We start from the raw sequence: 13,739 nt of genomic DNA, 5'->3' as shown, positions 1-13,739 counted from the left end.
GCTGCGTGTTGCTCTAAAGTGTATTTAAAACAAGGGAGAGCATGGTGCTGCTGCCAGAGAGCAGCAGGTGTTAGCACGGCCCCTCCCGAGAACCCTCAATGTCTACATGGATTTAAAATTGAGAGGTGGGCACCGGCGCCAGAGGTAGGTTTGAATACACAGACCGTCTACTGGACGCCGTTAACGTGCCCACCCTCAAGGCCCTATATATATATATATATATATATGTGTGTGTGTGTGTTATGAGAGTGTAAGTAATGTGGATGTCTAAGTTGTGAAATAAAATTGAGGCACAGGTGGCCAGAAGAGGACAGAGGGGGGGGGAATGTCTCCCCTGCACCCTGGTGACACACCCGCACCCCAAAGCCCTACCTGTGTGGGTGGGTGTGGTGGAGCGGGAAGAGGGAGGCAGCCGGGGATGGGGAGGAAAAGAAGGGAGGGGAGGGTGTCCCTCCCTAGGGCCAGCTCCCCCGCTGACCCCAATATGCACCCCCGTCCTCTGGTATCCACCAAGGCAAGAGAGCCCAGGCCCATCCAGACCGGGGCCTACGGCAGCAGCACCGCCAAGCCCCACAGGACCCGGGGCAGCCCACCCCACCCCACCGCAGAGGAAACTGTACCCACCCCAACATTCAATCATCTCCCAGACTACACAAGACACAGACACCCAGGTTAAGTTTATTCTCCACCTCTCCTATGTCTCTCCCCCACCTGCAGAGTGGACTCCTGCAAAGATGGAACAACCTCCCTGCCAGTTCAAGAGCCCCCCGGTTAGGCCGATGCACAAGAGGCCCCCTGCGCCAGGGCTGAGCCCCCGTGCACCCACCCGCCCACATCCTCGGCGACACACCGACGAGGACCGAAGCCCCCAAGGCCCAGCCAGAGCCCCAGCACGGAGGCGAAGCACCCCCGAACCCCAAACCCCCACGCCCGCCCCGGATCCACTCAGGGGCAGCCAGGCCACCAGGCCAGTAACCTACGTCCGCCAGCACAGACCATCCTCCAGCCCCGCTGCACGCGGCCACGAGGAGAACAACCTCTGAGAGCGACCAGAGCCACTAACCAGGTTATGAACACAGAGCACTCACTTTATATGGCTTGCCTCATTCACACGAAAACATCTTCTATGTATTTCCTAACTACGTGCTATCTATCTACCTATCTATCTATCATTGAAAATCCAGTGCAGGAAACCTGGGGTTATTATCATACCCAAAGATATTTGGCATGCAGACTCGAGCAGACAGGGATCGAACCACTAACTTTCCAATTAGAGGGTGATCTGAGCTACAGCCACCTCCAAGTGAACAGCTCTCTGAACTGAGAAAGAGTGAACAGGTATGGCTTATTTATAAGGGTTCCCAGGAGACAGCCTCTTCTGTCAAAGAAAGTACTTTGCTTGGAGAGCACTAACTGTGAAGCATGGTGGTAGAAGGGTGACAGTTTGATCTTGATTTGCAGCAACAGGCACTTTGCAGTCATTGAATCCACCGTGAACTTATCTACATAGCAATGTATTCTAGAGTCAGTGTGAGGCCTAAAGTTTGGACTAAAGCTCGGCCTAAAACAGACAGTGATCCCAAGTACAGCAGCAGTACTGAGTACTGAGGTAATGCAATGACCCAAGGTCTGCAATGATCCAAAGTCCAGACCTCAACCTGACTCTAATGCTGTGGTGGGTCCTTAAGAGGGCTGTGCATGAATGAAAGCCCGGCAACTTCAAAGAACTGAAGCAAGTCGACGATATGCAAAGAAAGGTAAAACCCTCGTGATGCTGCTCACTGGGGTTTCGTATTTTGAACCTACAGTTTATTCCAGTATTATTCTCATTGGTTTTTTGGTTCCAGAAAAGATCACATTTGGCTGTGTTTTACTATAACCAGACCAGCCGTTTTAAAACACAAAGCAATCCTGTGTTGGAAGATGGTGACGTTAGAAAGTTATTTTTAGTTCCAGTTTCATCAACATTGAAGAGTGAGAGAAGTATAAACGCACTTTTGACATTTTTAGCCTGAATTAGACATATTCTTTTTAAATTTGACCTCTATCATGTTTGAAGTGTGAGACGCCCCTCCACAGCTACCTGTTCGTAGGACCTTCAACACAGGAATTTGCTGAAAGAGCAAGGGTATGATTATATATTCACACGCAGCAGGTCACAGGGTGCCGTGACACTGACACTGTAAAACTTCATCATCCAAGAGCTAGAAAGCGACAACAGAGGGAGTCCTTACACGCTACGTGACCTCTGATTGCTTTTTGAATAATAAAATGTCATGATGAGCTCGACTGTGGAAACCAGAGAACAGAGCGCCTAGCTGCAGATCTCATTATACAGCCTCACAGTCCTGATGTTATTTCTGCTTTCAATTAAAATATGAATAATGTGAACATTAAAACATTGAGGTTGCAGTACTTTTATGTCATGAAAAATAACGTGTAGTGCTGTGGATTTTTCCTTCATGAAAATGAATAAATTCATAATTTATTGACATCTCAAACACTGTTTAAATATTCCTAATCGATTTTTGATACTTGATTTGCAGAAGCTGTGATGGTATTAAAAATGAGCAGTATTTATGTAAGAGATACAGAAAAAGGTCATTATTTTTTATTTAACCACTTTTGTTTATTATTTTTGTAAGCTTGATAACTCTTTTCTACCTTTTATTAATTTCAGGGCTTCAAAATTAACAAGTTGCCATGGTAGTCCACAAACCTGTTTATTAACTCACTGGCTAATAAAATCAAACTGAGTCCTGAAAGTGGAATAAAAATTCATCAGCATCTGGAGAAATACTTAGATCTCAAAGAATGACATATTCCTTAATTTGCTTAGTGATGCATTGTCTTTTAAGAGGATCATGTAAATTTTACCATGTAAACAGAGTCCTTGCATCCCACCCATCTAGTAACAAACATCTAATTGGACAGATATAAAAACGGGTTTACCTTCGCTGTGCTGGATCAACATTAGAGCCGTGAAGAGGAGACAAATGTAGGTGAGGTCCATCCTGTTGACCTCCTCAGCATCCAGGTGAGAAATCAAAGGAGCAAAAGCACCTTGGCTCCTCGTCAAGTTCCTCGCAGCAGCTGGAAGAGCTGAAGCAGCAGAGCAGAGGCTCCTGCTGAATCAAAACCCTAAGTGTTTCCAGTGAGCACCTAAGAAGAAGAAGAAAGGGCTCCGAGGGTTTGCTTCAAATGTCCGGTCAGGTAACGCGCTGTGTACAGCTGCCTCCCAGGTGCAGCACTGAGAGGAGTGTGGTGCTGGGTTGAATCCCAAGGCTGCTGCGGTTTCCAGACGGAGGGAGGATAATGTGACGATCTGTTATGAGCTGCATCAAAACAGATGGAGAGAAGTGACTGCAAGAGGAGGAGGAGGATACAATGGGGAGGCTGGCTCTGCACTGAGACACCTTCACAGCTTGAATGTCATTAATCACAGCCTCCTCCTCCTCCTGTGGTTCAGCCATGTCATGCTCTCATGCTTGCCGCGTCCCTCATTAGTCTCGTTCATCTCCTCGCCTCTTTTTTCTTTGTGTAAGCTGAATTGTGACGCTCGCCTCCCTGGGATCTCCTCACAGAGTGCTCGACACATGTGGAACTATTGGCTATTTTAGGCACACACGTCTTTATCTGTGTGGGGCAACACGTGCATACATGTACAGTTGTCATCCTGCCACTTTTGAAATATTCCTTCACCCTCACTGAATTATTGTCCCACCAGCAGCTTGAGTAAAACCTGCCTGGAGACACTGAGTGAAAACTGTAGACCTGAACTTTTAAGTGTTTAAGTCTTGGTTGAAAAAGAGCTAATCTGCCACAATGACAGTTCATCTGATGGCAATAAAATATTACAGACACAGGGGTTCATTTCTTTGTTTGCTGTAGCTGTCCTCTGTTCTCTATGTAGTGAAGAGTTAACATATTTGCCAGTTTCTGAGGCGTCTGTCACACAGAAGCATTTTAAAGTTTTAGGCTGCAGACACGATGACACCCTGTTAGTCAGTGCCCACTCAGCTAATGATGTACAAAGTCACAGACTATAAAAAAGACAGATGTAGCCACGGTGACCTGCAGCGATCATTTGAAACCAGGAACACAAAAGAAAAATGTTCACTGAGGTCATAAATTAAGCGAGTAATGGGGTGAATTCTCAACACTGGCTTCCACCCTCTGAACTTCTTTTAAACCAGATGCCGAACGTGACTGAGAAACAACATGTCACGCTCTATGTTGTTACTCATCAATCAGGCGGGCAAGCCTGACCCAGAGAGCGTCCTGCCTTCCCCTCATTATAGTTAGCATGGGAACTTTAAACTCATTTTTTATTCCTCACACAGTCCAGACAATCAGTGGGGTAAGGTCAACCAATGATTCAAAATTGGCCATAGGTGTGAATGTGAGTGTCTGTCTGGTTTTTTTTTTTTACCCTGATAAGGATTAGCAGAAGAGAATGGATGGATAGATTCAAACTAGCAACTTTAAACTTATCAGGGAAATGTTTATTGAGTTCTTAGATCTACTGAGCAGTAAGGCCATTTTCTCACACCTCATAATCTCCCACTGTAGGCCCTCAGAAACAAAGTTTACGGTACTTCCACATTAGCTTAATTTCCCCCAGAAGGACACGTGTGATGAAAGAAGCAGGATTAAAAATCTTACTGCAGAGTCTGCTAAGCAGCAACCAGACAAGCATGTTCTGATCCAGACCCAGGCAAAGTCCTGCTTTGTGCTACTACCCGCTATGCAGGCCCAGGATACTCGAGCTCCATTATTCATAGGGGGCATAGCAAGCGGCTTCCAAGCGGCTCTGCATATCTGTGTGAGCAGATTATTATGGTGTATGATCTTCCTAAAACAACAAGGGACTTGTGTTTCCCCCAGTTTCATGTTATGCCGGGCTCCTTCAGGGCCAAAGATGGGAGATCCACACAACAACAGTTTCTCAGCAAATTTACTAGGAAATAAAAACTACATGCTATCAGGATGTGACTTCAGTTACAGATGACTATAACACAATCAAACCAAAGTAGGAATAAAACAAAGCTGGGTGCCTGAGACATCGTGAGAGAAAACCTGCCTATACAGGCTGCCCATCAGGTGAAGTCTTCCCTTCATTACACGGGAGGACCCGTTAATTAAGACCACCACCCAATACTGAAGAGACCGACTGTCTCTCACATGTAAACCACTATCAGTATGAGCCACTCCATAGTAGTGCTAAAAATGTTTAATTCTCAGGTGTTTCACTTCCTGGTGAAATAAAGATTATATCAAACTCCATTATTTCCCTGAAATGTGTTCAGAATTTGCAAATTGATAAGTTATGGCACGCTACTCTCCCCCAATTAGCTGCCTGAATAACTTAAAATTATTGGTACTGATATCAGCAATAGTGGCCCTGTATTTACTTGGTATTGGATCAATACTAAAATTTGTAGTGTGGCACAGCACTACTGTGAATGAGGGTAAGTGTGAATGTTGAATGTTTTTGTTGAAATGTCCAGGCAAATATATGCATGTTAAATGACAAGATATCCGTGTTTAAACAGCGTCAGTTAACACACAACTTCAGGTTTTTTATTTCTAGATGATAATTCTTCAATATTAAACAGTACGAACAAGTAGTCTGATGTCCTGTAATCATTCTGAAGCTATAATTTGAAATACAATAACACATTAAGGTTTTATACAAAGTATTGGTATTGGAGCAGTATTGGTGATACCACCCTGAATTTTACTTGGTATCAGATTGGAAAGGAAATCAGTGGTACTTGCACATCACTATACATCACGTCTTCCTCTGTGACTGCTTTGAATACATTATCTCCCCCTGCTGGTACATTAACTGAAACATGTGCGTCTATTTGAAGCTTTGGAGAGGCAAAGTGTGAAACTGACACCATGGACTGGTGTTTCTATGCTTTGCTGTGATTTTATAAAAATCGTTTGTAATATTATTCATACCCATCTTTCTTTTAAAAACATAATTATGTACATTTTATTTGGGGTAACACTTGTCATGCAGGACACCCAAAAAAAATGATCTTGGCTTGGAAGAAATTGTGATCTTGCACCAGAACTGAACTTTAGCATCCTCTGTGAGAAGCTTGTGATATCCTTCACCACCTAAGCAGACATCATCTGTCTTTTTAACTGCTACGTTTTTGTGAAACATAATTTGGAATCAGGTTTAGCTGTATGGAAACAATTCATGGGATATCAGGCCGAACTGCTTCAAATAAAAACATAAGTGACTAAAAATTAGTCACTTATGTTAAGTGACTAATTAACATAAAAGCACTTAAAGCACTTAAATGAGACACAAACAATGCAATAATGTTCCACATGTCTGTCTTTTATGGTTTTGATAAACACTTTTCCCTGAAGGTCTTCTTCGCTCACAAGAAATGAATTTTTCAACTTTGTTCACATCCCAGATCGCTGCTTTGCTTTCAAAGCCCATGGACACATTCATCTTTTTCCAAAGGACAGCTAAAAACACTGGAAATACTGAAATTTGTGGAGAGGCTTCTTGCATGAAGAACACTTCAAACTTTGGCCGTCTTATGTGCAGATTCATACATCATGATCCCCAACACTGGGAGGCTGTGGCTGTGCTCACCAGCATCCAGGTGCAAATGTGGGAGTCCTGCAATGGTGTATTAAACTGTAGCAGGAGATCCTGAAAGAGGACACTGAGATAAATAAAATGTGTATAATATTTCTGTCCTCCATCTATTACTTTAATCCCAAATGAGCACTGTTTTCAGCTTCCCTACTACTGGCAGATAATATTTTCTGCATATTTGCTTTGGAATGAATTGCTGGGGAGTTGCCTGCAGTCGATTCTGAGGTCACTTGGATCAAATCAGTGAAAACTGAACAGGAAAACAACAGAGCTACAAAAGGTGGGCCCCAGTTTTTCTCTGTGTTCATATCTATCCTCTCTTGGGTCGGGTTTGGAGGAAGCTGTCTCGCTGTCTTTCTGTGAGTTTAACCAAAAAGCAGTAAAGCATCTTCATAAGGAGATTAACGAGGACAATCCGAACATCTGCGAGCCAGATCATTTACTGTGTGCCACAAAGATGCTTTTGGTCGGGTTTCCCCAAAACTGCTGATAAAAGGAGCAAGCAAATCGCAATCTCTGTGCAGAGGAAGTGAACACTTCACCACCATGGAAGAAAGAACGGATACGAGCAGCGTTTCACATAATGAGCACTATGGGAAGCGGGACCATTCAGCTTGTAGCCTGCACGGCTACAGTCTCTTCAAACATGTAATTAAACCAGAAAAATCGTTAAGCAAAAGACAAGATGGCACTGAAGCCTCTTTAGAATTTATTTGTACTCTATTTGTAGTCTACTGATGGTAGTTGAACACAGACAAACAGTCCCGGTACATCTGTACTCCACACAGAACTGCCGAGCAGATAGAAACTGAAAGCACATGCAAGCTCACAGTCACAGACTAGTATGATCATAAGAGAACATCCAGAGTCTGTTAGTCAGTATGTGTTGGGTTTACAAAAAACATAACAATGTACTTCATTACATCTCTGAGCACAAATTTGTGGGCTTGCCTCTATAAACTACACAGTGATATGATATGATAAGTTAACAGTGAACACACATGATGGATTATAATGATGTTATCGTAGCAGAACCACATCCATGTATTTTTCCCAGCTTATACATTATTATTATTATTATTATTATTATTATTATTATTATTATTATTATTATTATTATTATTATTATTATTATTATTCATGCACCTCAAAGATCTTGGGATGTGCATTAACTGGATTACTCCAAAATTTTCATTACAGTGTTTGTACTAGGATATTACAGTAGCTTACAAAAAAATTGTGGTCTTGTCATATAAACCACAAACAAAACCTGATTCTTCTAGAAAATAGAAGCTTTGGTTGTTTACTACCAAAGAGTCCAACAGTCCACTGAGACCCAGTTTGTTCTTTTGGCTGTGAATGACTCTGTGCTTCTGCACTCGTTTCCATGCTTGCATCAACTTTTCTGGCAATTATGAAACATTACTGTACATCTGAAACCTTTAAGAGTCTAAAGTTGAAAAACTAAGTTTGCAGACTTTAGCAAAGCAAAGATTGTGATTGTGTATCACTGTGCAATCATATGCAGCCTTTTGTTTTGCAGTGGACAGAACTACAGTATCCACTCTAAGCCACATTTGTACCGTGCCAGGAACAAATGGTGACATCCTTGTTTTTTATTGACATAACTGATTAAAGGTCAGCGCCCTTATTTAATTGTCTCTGTGTAAAACGCTCCAATGAGTGTCAGTAGGAGAGGGGAAATGGTTCTAGCACTTCATGTTGTGAGAAGTCAACAACCTTGACTTGCCTGCTGTGGAGCTTTTATTCAGTAAAGCAGCTGCTTGATGGCCATCAAGTAATGAAGTGTAAGTTCAGGAATGTTGATCTGTTGATCTGTAATCACTCATCTCCCTGGTGTTAGTCTGCTTTTCTGTTGTCTATGTCACTATGACTTCCCCACACTGTCTCAATGATGATATCATTGCTGTAGTCCAATCATCTTCCTGCCTGTCTTCTTTGAGCCAATCAGCCTCGGCTTTGTGTGGTCTGACTCTGTGCTCTCGGTAATTCATGCAGCCCACGTTGTCCCGATCTCAAACTAACAGACATGTCAGTCAGATCTCCATCCAAGGCTCAGTCTTCATCTTCACCACCACCAGCGTCCAGACTCCAGGAGATCCTGTCCTAAATCCTGCCACCAGGATTCTGTTCGACCATGACGGGTCATCAGAGTCTGTTTGCCATCCATCCATCCATCTTCATCCGCTTTATCCGGGGCCGGGTCGCGGGGGCAGCAGCCTAAGCAAAGAGGCCCAGACCTCCCTCTCCCCAGCCACCTCCTCCAGCTCATCCGGGGGAACACCAAGGCGTTCCCAGGCCAGCCGAGAGATATAATCTCTCCAGCGTGTCCTGGGTCTGCCCCGGGGCCTCCTCCCGGTGGGACATGCCTGGAACACCTCACCCAGGAGGCGCCCAGGGGGCATCCTTACCAGATGCCCAAACCACCTCAACTGGCTCCTTTCGATGTGGAGCAGCAGCGGCTCTACTCTGAGGCCCTCCCGGATGGCCGAACTTCTCACCCTATCTCTAAGGGAGATGCCAGCCACCCTTCGGAGGAAGCTCATTTCCGCCGCTTGTATCCGCGTTCTCGTCCTTTCGGTCACTACCCACAGCTCGTGGCCATAGGTGAGGGTAGGGACGTAGATCGACCGGTAAATTGAGAGCTTCGCTTTTACACTCAGCTCCCTCTTCACCACGACGGACCGGTGCAGCGTCTGCATTACTGCAGCTGCAGCCCCAATCCGTCTGTCGATCTCCGGCTCCCTTCTCCCATCACTCGCGAACAGGACCCCGAGATACTTGAACTCCTCCACTTGGGGCAGGACCTCATCCCCGACCCGGAGTGGGCACTCCACCCTTTTCCGGCTGAGAACCATGGCCTCAGATTTGGAGGTGCTGATCCTGATTCCCGCTGCTTCACACTCGGCTGCGAACCGCTCCAGTGCAAGCTGGAGGCCCTCACCCGATGAAGCCAACAGAACCACATCATCCGCAAAGATCAGAGATGAGATCCTGAGGCCACCAAAGCGAAAGCCCTCCGCCACTTGGCTGCGCCTAGAAATCCTCTCCATAAAAATTATGAACAGAACCGGTGACAAAGGGCAGCCCTGGCGGAGCCCATCACCCACCGGGAACGAGTCCGACTTATTGCCGGCAATGCGAACCAAGCTCTTGCAACGGTTGTATAGGGATCGAATGGCCCGTAGCAATGGGCCAGACACCCCATACTCCCGCAACACCTCCCACAGGACACCCCGAGGGACACGGTCGAATGCCTTCTCCAAGTCCACAAAACACATGTAGACTGGTTGGGCAAACTCCCATGCACCCTCAAGTATCCTCGAGAGGATGAAGAGCTGGTCCAGTGTTCCGCGACCAGGACGAAAACCGCATTGTTCCTCCTGCATCAGAGGTTCGACTAGCGGACAAACTCTCCTTTCCAGCACCCTGGCATAGACTTTCCCGGGGAGGCTGAGGAGTGTGATCCCCCTGTAGTTGGAACACACCCTCCGGTCCCCCTTCTTAAAGATGGGGACCACCACCCCGGTCTGCCAATCCACGGGTACTGCCCCTGATCTCCACGCAACATTGCAGAGGCGTGTCAGCCAGGACAGCCCTACAACGTCCAGAGCCTTCAGGAACTCGGGGCAGACCTCATCAACACCAGGGGCTCTGCCACCAAGGAGTTGTTTAACTGCCTCAGTGACCTCGCCCCCAGAAATTGGCGGGTCATTCCCCTCATCCCCAGACTCTGCTTCCTCCTTGGAAGACGCGTCAGTGGAATTAAGGAGGTCCTCGAAGTATTCCTTCCACCGCCTGACAATTTTCTCAGTCGACGTCAGCAGCGCTCCGCCAGCACTATACACAGTGCAGGTAGAGCACCGCTTTCCCCTCCTGAGACGCCTGACGGTTTGCCAGAACCTCTTCGAGGCAGTCCGAAAGTCTTTTTCCATGGCCTCTCCGAACTCCTCCCACACCCGAGTTTTTGCTTCAGCCACTGCCCGAGCCGCATTCCGCTTGGCCTGTCGATACCTGTCGGCTGCCTCCGGAGTCCCACAGGCTAACCAAGCCCGATAGGACTCCTTCTTCAGCCTGGTGGCTCCCTTCACCTCTGGTGTCCACCATTTGGTTCGGGGATTACCACCACGGCAGGCACCAACCACCTTGCGGCCGCAGCTCAATGCAGCAGCTTCGGCAATGGAGGCGCTGAACATGGTCCATTCGGACTCGATGTCCCCCGCCTCCCTCGGAATGCTGTTGAAGCTCTGCCGGAGGTGTGCGTTGAAGATCTCGCGGACTGGGGCCTCTGCCAGTCGTTCCCAGCACACCCTCTGGTCTGTTTGCCAAGTACATTAATTTCTCTGTTTGAATAAATCATGTTCAAGTGATCTCTGCTTATTGAACTGCTTTTTAGCCAATCTGGTCTTAGTTCATCATCATGTTTTAGAGACATGGATCATGTGGCTTCATCTGAGCTATAACTGGCAGAGCTGGTCAGACACAGAGCGAAGGATGAAGGATGAATAAACGTTGGGAAACAGCAAGACGCCCTGTGGGGTCGACACATTCATACGCAGATATCTATTTAGATATGGGTCAAAATGAGATGATTACTGTGATTGAAAAGTTTTATTATTATAGGAAAAACCCAGTTTATCCAGCACGAAGACCAGATAAACTATAAATCCATTCATCTTGGGCTTTAACAAGACTATTGCTGCTACTGGCCGTTCACCAATAGTTCCAATTATAACAACTCCTAAAACCACAAACTGTCATTTAAACGTTTCATGACACGGACTGTTTGTCAGGGAGCTGGGCAGATTGATTCTGAAGTTTTCGATATCTTGTTTTTTTCTTGCTGTTTTGAGATTTGTTTTTTTAGATTACAGTCAGGACCCCTATAGTTGAGAGAAGATTGTAAATCTCCATTTACACTTATTTAGATTTGGCATCAGTCTTCTTTGTGCAGATACTGCAAGGAGTGTAGGGCAGCAAGAGCATCAGCACACCCCCAGTAGAGAGCAGGTAGATATGGAACTGAACAAGGATCGGAAAGTGGTTTCAGGGCAGCTTGTAGCATGCAGCACATGTACACAGGGGACAGCAGCTTAAGCCGTGGGCTGTATATGAGGTTTGCCAATTAGATGCACGAAAACGCCTCTGCAGAGCCATAAGTTGATGTGCACTGGCATCAGCTGATCTGCTGGGATTTCAGCAGAGCTTGAGCTCCGTGTCCTCCCTGAAATAACACAGTGTTTGATTAGGCAGTGTGCCCACCCAGCCACACTGAGAACCTTATTCACAAAACTTTGTGAACTTTTGATTTTCAGTATGAGAATGTTAAGGCACAAGGCACACTTTTGCAAACAGTTTTCAGCTGTTGCTCTGTTTGTGTTTGTTTCTGCAAATGCTCGTCATTTAGGTGGATGATTTCTTGTGTTTTCTGGGGAGATAATTAGAGAGCACAAACTGGAAACAACAGCCAGATGCTCCCATGGCCACAAGAAACTGTAATTATAGAGGTGAGATAATGTGGAAGAAGTGGACAAGAAAGAACAGAGAGGGGAGGAAAGGAGAAAGAGAGGTAGTAAAAGAGGAAGACAGAAACAGAGAGAGAGAAAGGGAAACAACAGAGGCAAAATACTGGCTTGAGTATATCTGAGAAAATAACAGTGTTAATGAAAAGATACGAGTGGTCTGAAGAATACATGCTGTGTGAAATGACTGTGAACTTAAGATGTGTTTTGAAAGTGCATTTGAGCGCAGCACAGCCCACATTCAAAACAGTCCGAAGTATGTATGGTTTGCATAACAGTGGTTTGTCAAGTTCAAGTGTGAGATATGTGCAATCAAAAGCAGCAGTCGAAACCCTTTTCCCTGCTGGTTGATGGAGTTGATGCTCAAACCTCTGCAGCAGTGGTTTAGCCTGCAGGGTCAACAAAACCATGTTGGCATGTTTGACGTGACGTGTCGGGAATCAAAGAGCTATGAAAACATATCATAAGCACCTAAATTTTAAAGCGTGCAAGAAATTACTGACTGTTTTTTTTCTGCACGTCATATGCAGAGTAAGATATGAGAATGGGAGACTTCTGGGTACCAGAAATAAAAACATGTGAAGCGTGCTATGAAGCAAAGACCCAGTGTTCTGTGTGGGCTTGATATTATTGTTCTCTTATTTGTTTGTGCTTTTAAGATGTTTCTTTTGCATTCACCTGCTACTGCAGTGCATCAATATCATAGACTGAAAGTTGGAAAAATCTCTTTGTTTTGTGATCAATATCTTCTCTGTTTTCTACACAGTCTCCTGTCGCTGGACTGGTTAGCTTAAACTTTCTGAGGTTCCTGCTGGAAAATGAAAAGCTTACATTTCTTTTTTTTTTCTTTCTTTTTTTTGTGTCCCGTTTGGATCTTTAGCCATCAGAATTGTTGTCTTAAGGCCAAGAAAGATGCCAAGCGGATCATCGTGGCCTTGCCATATTGGTCCATTTGATTGACCTTTATTATAATTATGTATTTATTTTATTTCGGTTGCTACAAACGGGAGAGACATGACTGGGGGATAGGACAAGGAGAAAGAATGAAAGAAAGAGAGGGAGAGAAAGAAAACCAGAGGGGAGAAGAGATGGTGAGAAAGAGGGGAAGAAAGAAAGAAAAACAAACAAAACACCTGGATCACCTGTATGGAGAAAAAAAAACAGAAGAGAAAGCAAACAAAAAAGAGAGCAACATAATAAATACAGCACCATCACAATAAACTAGCTAGCAGTAGATAACAGTACATACTGAATATTAAACGATATTGTGCAGCACGCAAGATAGACAGCGCACAATGTGAACAGCGCACGTCTGTGAACACCCGTGTGTACACCTGTGTGCACACCTGTGTGGATCAGCATGCTTGTATTCCAAAGGTTTCTCCATGTAACAATCTGCTAGGGAGTGTGGGGAGCCATAGCCCCGTCCCCCAGGGCATGAAGCAGGTATGGAGGAGATCCAGGCCCCAGACATCCAGAGGCCCCAGAGTACGAGGACCCGAGGAGGACCACCAAAAGGGGGGAACCGTGCCACCCTCCTGGGAAGAGCCGAGTAGAGCCCC

General features: G+C 45.4%; 1 protein-coding gene across 1 annotated transcript in view; it reads right to left on the bottom strand.

Moving 5' to 3' along the window:
• LOC146502191 (endothelin-2) overlaps nt 1–3,706 on the bottom strand; it is a 33,025-nt gene extending 29,319 nt beyond the window's left edge. Inside the window, exon 1 of the mRNA XM_085133706.1 lies at nt 2,953–3,706. Within this exon, the coding sequence (XP_084989832.1) occupies nt 2,953–3,013 (61 nt within the window). The 5' untranslated portion in view covers nt 3,014–3,706. The remainder of the gene's footprint in view (nt 1–2,952) is intronic.
• Between the last annotated feature and the right edge of the window lie 10,033 nt (nt 3,707–13,739).

Source organism: Neolamprologus multifasciatus, chromosome 15, assembly GCF_963576455.1.
Source record: "Neolamprologus multifasciatus chromosome 15, fNeoMul1.2, whole genome shotgun sequence".
In the NCBI taxonomy this organism is placed as follows: Eukaryota; Metazoa; Chordata; class Actinopteri; order Cichliformes; family Cichlidae; genus Neolamprologus; species Neolamprologus multifasciatus.
The sequence above is the reverse complement of the archived record's forward strand: the minus strand, read 5'-3'. Positions and strand labels throughout refer to the sequence as shown.